At 46.0% G+C, this 8,784-nt stretch overlaps 1 protein-coding gene across 1 annotated transcript; it reads right to left on the reverse strand.

The window, feature by feature from the left end:
• Window positions 1-5,002: 5,002 nt before the first annotated feature.
• On the reverse strand, window positions 5,003-7,811 carry LOC119435759 (TNF receptor-associated factor 6). Its single transcript, XM_037702481.2, has 2 exons — window positions 7,471-7,811; window positions 5,003-6,378 (listed from the first exon to the last, which is right to left on the reverse strand). Exons 1-2 carry the CDS (start codon window positions 7,753-7,755, stop codon window positions 5,386-5,388), a joined length of 1,278 nt encoding a protein of 425 aa, XP_037558409.1. The 5' UTR covers window positions 7,756-7,811; the 3' UTR covers window positions 5,003-5,385.
• Window positions 7,812-8,784: the final 973 nt, after the last annotated feature.

An 8,784-nucleotide genomic window follows, 5' to 3' on the forward strand; every position in this document is an offset into this window, starting at 1 on the left:
CGCGAGTGATTACGCTGAAAATAAACAGATAGTGGCCGCACCGAGGAACTTTACTGAGTCAGAAATATGACAAGCCACTGGTTCAAAATGCTTGCCTAATAAAGAACGCAGAGCACACTGATCCCGATTTATTTCATAAGCGGAAAGATTAGACAGCTTGGAATACATTTCTAGCCCCGCTCTTAGTACAAGCACCGTATACGCTGCTCACGCCGTTTGGACAAGGCGCAATGAGCTCTGAAAGCACTTACATGCCCTCTAAAGCTGTCACCCAAAGCTTCGTGTCGTGCACGCAGTCACCATCTACTATACGCGTCGAAACAGCGGTTTGCTTCGCCGCGTCGGCGTCACGCGCTTGTATTGTAAACGCGGAGGCAACGGAGGCGGCTGAGGCAAGCAATGGACGCGTCACCACGTGATCAAACATGGCAGCGCCCACGGGAGCGCCGCGAAAAGGGTCAATAAGAGCATGGAGGTCAGTTTTAGGCAGGAACTGCTACAGTAAGTTTTATGAACTGCAATGCCTATGAACCATCGCCCAGATTCATCACGTTGGTCATTTCTAAACTTCGGATATCCCTAAGTACATTTTCGCGGACTGTCTTTATCCCTGAACATCTCGAAAGTATTTGGCGGGCACCGGCTGCAGACGCAGGAGCGGAGCACTTCGGACATTGGGCATTACATGTCGTCGCGTAGGTAACTTCAGGTTTAAAAGTGATGGCTGACATCAGAAATTGCCCCAGTCTCCGTAGCGAGACTTAGGCCCATATTCAAGAAGGCAACTTAATTTGAAGCTCATGTTTGACTTGATTTAAATGACGCCTATCGTGAACGTGCTGTAGGAAACGCAATGAGCATCCTGGGCCCGTTCACGCAAGCGTCACTCAGATCAAGTCAAGCATGGGCTTCAACTTAAGTTGCGTTCTTGAATATGGGGGTTAATCCACCCGAGAAAGATTGTGGGGAAGGGGCAGACACGTGGGGATTTGAGGGCACGCATGTTCCGCCGGAGGTGCGGTGATCGGGCAATAAGGACAGACTGAGGGTCCGGGGAAAGGGAAAGACGAATACGTTCACCGCCTTGCAATGAACGACACGCAACGACAACAATCGACGATGCGAAAAGTGGAGGTGGGAGAGAAAGCGCCCTGCATTTATTATGGCGATATCAATGTTACGGACGCTCCTGGCGAAATTTTGCCGTCGTCGTCGCCGTCGCCGTCGGCGTGGTGGTTCGTATGGATTCTTCGATATGCTAGCTATATGCTACTTTATTGATGCACCGAGGTTGCTCCGACCAGGTTTTGTGGCGCTGACGGATTTATTATTCAGACTTTAGGCGATTGCAGGGCGCCAAGGAACAGTCGTGAAACGCTTCGTTGGCCAGTCACGGTATGCCTTTTATCCTGAACCATTAAAAAAGTCAAAACGATGTTTGGGCTCACAATCTCAATGTGGTACAATGTGGTACAATCACTAGGCGCTGACCAATGCTGATGGTCGGACTCATACAGCCTCATCTCCCGAAGCGTCGAGGTGCGACGCCTCTGCAACGCCACTGGCGGCGCTCATTACGCTAGCGTTCTCAGACGCCCGGTTGCCGCGGGCGCTGTTCCTTCTGCCCCAGCAGGTGTTGCCTTGCGCGCTGTTTCAAGCCACGTCGCACCCACAGTATAGTTACAACATCGTCCAGGCAGTTCAAGCGCTAAAACTTGCTACGCTATTAATGCTTCCCACATCGGGCGAGGTTGCCAACTTTTAATGCGTAAGCATTCTTTGGTGAGTACCCCAGCAAAATCTGTCTGTAGTGCGAAAAGTGTAATGCTTTGTATCTGCACAAAAATGCGTTCCAATTAGGTTATTAACAAAACGTCGCTTTATGCATTGAAGCACAAAATTACCTGGAACGCCAATGCATTTGTCCGCAAAGTTCGGGAATTAATATCTAGAATCGGGTGTCATCCAGAGAATTAATTCTAAGTGGATCCGCCTTGCGAACTCCATGGCTACAATTTGTAAATTGCAATATGGGCCATCAGGTAATTAGTTAAAAACTTAATTAGTGAATTTTTGTTATTTAGTCGATTATGCATTTCCATTTTTTGTGCAAGTAATGTCCACCTCTTCGAGTAGACCAGTTCATTAACTAGAATTGGGCTATCTTCCACAGGCAACCTTACATAAATTTTGAAAGTGTTCCCTGAAACACCCTGTATATAAAAAGGAACGTTGTCATCCATCCGCCTGTAGTACGTAGCTACAAAGGAAAGCCACATGGGTTTTCTTCATACACAAATAACCGTAGGCGTTTCCATATTTTGGCATACGTTTCCATTTGTTTAGCACACATTTTCCACATTCAACATACATATACGTACATTGCAGCAAGGTTATAAATGGATCTAGCTGAGCACTTCATGCGAAGCAAGAGCACGACAACGGGACATATGGTAAACGGAAAACTTAACGAAAAGTTTTAAGTGAGCTAGATTGAAAGATTGGGCTTCTGTAATAACGAATTCGCCATTCGTATATAGCAAGAACACAGCTTCTGCAAGCAAAGAAATGACGAAAATGAAAAATCGGTGTAGCGCCACCTGTTCTGGGCTATGGTACCTCTCTTGTGGGACGCGTGCTGCGCCGCTGGTGATCAATAAACTATCCTCTCTCTGAAAAAGAGAATAAACGTAGCTGATGAAAATGGTGCACGTGAAAAAAAAATAAAATGATAAAGCTGAATAAACGAACGAAATGAATGAAAGAAATAAAAGGGAGGGGTGGGGAAGTCAAATATTAGTGACAATGGCATCCCCCCCTCACCCCCAAAAAAGAAAAAAATGAAAGCTAAGCAACCCAATGAAAAATAACTAAGTACTGTTGTCTATAGTCTCAAATTTAACATAGCGAATAGATTCTAAAGCTCTCTCGGAAACCTTTATGTCTATTAGTTGCAATGTCTTAAATTTATGGATGAGCTATGATTCTCTGTATTTTCTGCCTCGTGCAGAACGGAAATTTGACTGTAGGATGTAGAGTTCATCAAGGTATGACGTGGTTGGTTGAAATGCTCTTCAACGGCTTTTGAAAGCTTTTTAACTGTTTCCGCGTGATGTCCGTTTGACCTGACGTTCATTGATTGTCCCGTTTCACCAATATATTGTTTCTTACAGAAGGAGCATTGAAGCATATAAATTGAATGGTAACTAGTGCAAGTAAATCTGGTTTTCACTTCGTGTGTATTTCGCGGCGATTTTAATTTTAAGGTCACTTTTTAGGTGTCTGCAGGTGTTGCAACTGGGACGAGAACATGTTTTTATTACGGGGAAATGATGTTCGTTAACTTTAGCGCGCACTAACATGTCTTTAAAATTTCTGTTTTGGCGATAGGTCAACCTTCGCGTTTCACTCTGTCGAAAGGAAATTGTGGATAGTAGCGTAGCTTTAAGGGTCATATAGATAATGGGTATAATCGTTGTCTTCACTACAGATTCTTCTTATTCGTTTCGCTTGTCCGACAAAAAATTCATCGCTTGCAGTGTCGCAGGTGATGACTGGTGCAGTCTAAATGTATCTAGATGCTGTTGTGTGTGTTGTGGCGCTGTGATTGCTTCAGTTATTGCCACTATTTCAGCTGTTGCTTGGGTTGCTGTGTGCAGACCTTGGGTATACGCGTTGATCGCGGCGTTGTATGTCGCCGTGCAGTGTGTTGTGGGGTACATACCCGGGGATGCGTCTGTGTCCACGGGGTCATGTTGGGTGTGTTTTGCGCGAGCTTGTCTTCTTCCTTGGTCTGTTTGCGGGTCCATATTGGGGGGGGGGGGGGTATTGGCAGTATGTGAATGTCGTGAAGCGCTTGCAACGGTGGAGGTGAGAGTGGTACTTGAGGCATGTTGTCTTAAGGACGTCCGATATCTTTAAGCAGCTAGTCTTTGACCTTAGTGAGATCGTTTCAGTCTATTTGTTTGGGATTCTGTGTGGACGTCTAAGAGATTGCTAAGATTTGAAAGTATGTCGGTTTGGCTCATTTTGTGATTTGGCGGGTATCTTGGAAGCCCTAAAGTGCTTTTGGCGAGTTGGCTGTGCAGGTTGTCGAGTTTGGTGCGCTGCGTTTTTGTGAGGTGAAGGTATGGTAGCTGGTATGGTATGGTGGGTACTGCAAATGCTGTAACTATTCTGCATAGATGGTGTTCGCGAACTTGTTTCGCTGTGTAATGCGGTATAGCAGTCGTTTGAGTTGATGAAGTTTATGTAGTTTTTTTGCATCCAAGTGTCGGCCTTGCCATCATCTTGGATGTGGAATCCGAGACTGCCAATCGTTTTGCGTCTTGGAATTGGTTTATTTTCAATTCGGGAATGGATAAGGTTGCGGTGGTCGTTGGCTGAATGACCTCTTTTTTTCGTAACTACGGTATATTGTGATTTTTCCGGTGAGATGGACAGACCAATTTGTTTGAGATAGGAGTCTATGACGTTTATCGCTTGTTGTAGTGTGTATTCGATGTCACCTGGAGGCCCTGTATGAGCCCAGCGTGTAATGTCGTCTGCAGATGAGATTACCAGGAGATTACGTCATGTCCTCAGTTATGGCGCGGTCGATTCAAGTGGAGGAGTAGCAGCGATAATTTCAGTGGCAATTTTCGGCGCAAGAATGTCGTACATTGGCGCCCAGAAAATGACGACAGGCTTCTGGACAGATGAGCTACCGATCTAGCTCAACGCAATATTTTGCTTCATTGTCCCTTCAGACACAGAGCTGACTAGCGGCTGATGACTCTTTTGCGGTCACCATAATGAAATCGTCACTTGTCACGGATGCGTTATTACATTATGTCCTGTCATCAGGTTGTTGTTTCTTCTTGTTGAATGCTGAAATTAAAAAAAAGCTAGTTCATCCAGCTAGCCTGCGTCCTTTAGAGCAATGTTTATTGTTTGTATACTGGTACCACAAGAACAAAATCCGTGAGGCTTGCCACATGTGGATTGAACAGAATATGTCGCCTTATCCTTTACTGATACTTTATTACCGTACAGAAGACAGTCATTGTGAACGGTTTTAATTAGGCTTGAAAACGGCTTCATCAGTGAAGCCCTATCAACCGATACACACTTTTCGTCAGCTTGTTATTATTCTCAACCGCTTACTTTTATCAGCTGTATCAACATTACCGAACAACCTCGAAACAAGAAGGAAAACAGGTTTTGAAGGAAATAAAACCGTTCTGTGAAAGGTCACGTTCTAATACAAGGGCAATATGGACCCCTTGACAGTTGACACGGCAAGTCACTGTGGACTTCGAGGCAGGTGGCTTAAGGATGTGTACTATTGTTATGGATTTTTGTTGCCAAATGGTGCCATTGCATATGAATGGTGTACACTGAAGTTCACACAAGCACCTCAAGCCGCAAGAGCAGCTGATCGTTCCTAACAAAGCCGGCATCGTGCAGGTCCGTATTGTAAAACCTGCTTTCTGTACGCCCAACCGCGTCGACTCTGTCGGCGGGCTGTGTGCCAGGGTACCAAACAGGCTGCACCGAAAGGTGGCGTTCGGCACCAACACTCGGGTCAATGATACTCAGTTTGATTTTCTGCTCGAATGGCCAATTGTGGCACTTGCTGATCTCAATTTCTTCCAGACACAGGCGGAAATGCAGAACCACGTAGCCGTCCTCTTTCTCAAGTACCACTCCCGGTGATATGCAAAGTCCGCACAGGTAGACACGTTCGCTCCAGCATTCAACCTTGGCCTGCCTGCTTGCAGTTCTTATCAGTTCAGCGTATCCGTTCAAAATCCACTCGTTAGTTCTCGCCGATTTACCCATGTGTCGCAGAAGTGCAGGCATTTCGTGGGAGGCTTCCCGAATATTTTGCGTCTCTGGCTTGTTTAGGCGAACCTGGTCGGCTTTATCAGAAACGCTTCGATTCGATGCCTCTTGGAGGCCGTCGGTAAACGTTTCCCTCAAAGTGTTTATATCGTGAGAAAGCGCATTCAGTCGATCGGTCTGTGAGCTATGTTCTTCAAACAGTTGCTCGAGTCCAACTCGCATTTCACCGACCCTGTCATCTAGCATAGCCAGGAATGCGGTGACCTGGCTCTCGCACGCGCTCCTCACGGCTGTTCTTACTTCTCGCACAAATGCTTCCAAACAGTCGATGCCACCTGGAAATTCTTTCTTCGTTTGACTCTCACGAGACGCTGACAAAAGTAGTGCTCGGCAGTGTGATCGGAGATGTGCACAGACGTCACTACTGAGGACTCTTGCCGAACACTTTGGGCAGTCAGATGCATGATGCTTGCAATCAAAAAGAAAGTGCTGGGTCAGTTTTCCAAGAGGGAGCACGGTGTCGCAGCCATTGGCTTCGTTCCAGCATTTCACCTGTAAGAAAGTTATTGTTTGGCGCTAAGCAAACTGCAGAGCAAGGCAGGAGACAAAATAAATTTTGAAGAAATGGGGCAATTAAACGTACCAAAACCGCGATATGATTATGACGAACGCCGCAGTGTCGGGCTGCGGGTTCATTTTGACTGCAGCATTCTTGCATTTGGCCCCCATCAAAATACGGCCGTTGCGTCCGGGATCGAACCCTCGACCTCGAGTTCAGCACCGAAATGCTATAGCCATTAAGCCAAACACGCCCCATCCAAGGTGCGTATGATGGATTGTTTCGAGCATATAGATGTTGGTAGTGCCTCTGATTTCATTATGTATTCGTGAGGCATACAAAAGTATTTACTGACATTGTTGCTTGGAAATAACTTAAACCTGAAGCCGATGGTTTATTATAGATGCTATTATATTGATCAGCATTGAGCCGATTAGAATCTTTATAGGCAAGGATAACCAGACAGCCTGAAGATGAAGTATAGCATTTGCATAGCAGTGCTAACTACCCCGAAGTCGTGAGTTCGATGTAGTGAGTTCGATTGAGGAATGAGGAAGTGAGGAATGCAAGAACGCTCGTATACCGGGTTGCTTTTGGTACACAGCTTAAAGGATCCCCGAGTGGGCAAAAAATAATCCGGAACCCTCACGATGGCGTCCCTCGAAGCCCGCAGCGGAACTTCGGGAGGGCAGATCCTACAATTTAATTGTGGAAGCGCTAACCTGAGAACAAAACAACGTTCTTGCGCATTCGCTTTTAGGAAGTTAACCCCAGCGTGTGAAGAGTCGGGAAAATATTCCCGTCACGGTATAAACACAAGCTGGGCACCAATGTCTTGTTTTTTTTTTAAATCATTAAATCACTGACTTTCGTTAATTTTGCCTAAATATATATTTGACAAACAAAAGCGCAATAGTATATGATATGTGAATTCGATATGTGCTACGAGAGAGGAATTCATTATAACCGAGTTTATTCATATACCGGCTTATATTATGCTGCATGTACAAGACGCAATAAAAAAACGTGATTTCCTTCGTCAAAGAGATGCGCTCTTTCTGCCCATTTTTCGGAAACTGCCTTACCTGTCTCTTCATCACATTCTCAGCAGGAAAGTCCTTCCAGTCGACGTCATCTTCTGTACATCGCTCATCGTCCAGTGGACACATGTGCCCGCCCGGAACAGCGCACTGCTGGTAGCAAGCCTTGCACATAAAATGCGCGCAGGGAAGAATTCCAGTCGTGTTTGCCACATTTCCGCATGCACTGCATATTCTAGCTGGGGGAATGGGTTCTATGAAGTGCAGAGGCTTGCGGTCAATTTCAGCTGAAAATCCGGACAGTGTGTAGCACTTGCCATCTAGAGACATCGTCCACGGCTTCCAGCAGCGACCCAGGGCGCCAACCGATGTCGCCCGGGGCTGCCGCGAACGTTGCCTCTTATCTTGTTCCTTGGGCGTCGTCAACGCGACAATCGCCTTTATCGTTGAGTGCACCTTATTGTACGCGTCTCGACAAAACACTTGTCAAACTCCACGCGTTCTCCTAGTTGACGTTAATTATTGTTGATCTTAAGAAAGTCCGGCTGTAAATGAGCCATTGCTTTTGCGGTACGAACGTCTCCTTTTAACGTGACTGTTTTACGTGTGTACTCATCACACTTGCTCGCATGATTAATTTTTATAGCGGTCAGTACGCTGCGATGTCGAGGTGGTGCGTTTGCCTTGAGGTGGGTGTTGTGGGTGACGACGACAGGTTTTTCACACACACACGCACACGCACACGCACACGCACACACACACACACACACACGCACACACACACGCACACGCACACACACACACACACACACACGCACACACACACGCACACACACACACACACACACACACACACACACCACACACACACACACACACACACACACACACACACACACACACACGCACACACACACACACACACACACACACACAAAAGTATAAAATTAGATGAAAGATTATCATTTCAGAGCATCAGAAAACTTTTTTTGTTGCTAATTGTATAGTCACATGCATTGCTGTCGTCGCTTACCACATTCTCCTATGCACTTGATAATCCCTATTTCCCGTATAAGCTGGTAGGTGCAGGCATCAAACAACACAGCTGGTGACGTGACTCTTCTCGTTAACCTGACGAGAGCTACGAGCGACAGGCATACAGTGTTGCCATGCTAAAACCCCGAGAGCTTTATATAAAGCTTGGAAGATGCACCGTCTATGTAGATGAAACCAATAGCAGCTACCTAAAGAAGCCGCAGTATTTGTCTAGCTCTGGCTGATAACGTAATAAATGCTGACTCAACATTTAAATTCTAGTTATTATATATATATAGGCACTATGTCAATATTAGGCTTTTT

The sequence above is a fragment of the Dermacentor silvarum genome, unplaced genomic scaffold, assembly GCF_013339745.2.
Source record: "Dermacentor silvarum isolate Dsil-2018 unplaced genomic scaffold, BIME_Dsil_1.4 Seq897, whole genome shotgun sequence".
Classification (NCBI taxonomy): domain Eukaryota; kingdom Metazoa; phylum Arthropoda; class Arachnida; order Ixodida; family Ixodidae; genus Dermacentor; species Dermacentor silvarum.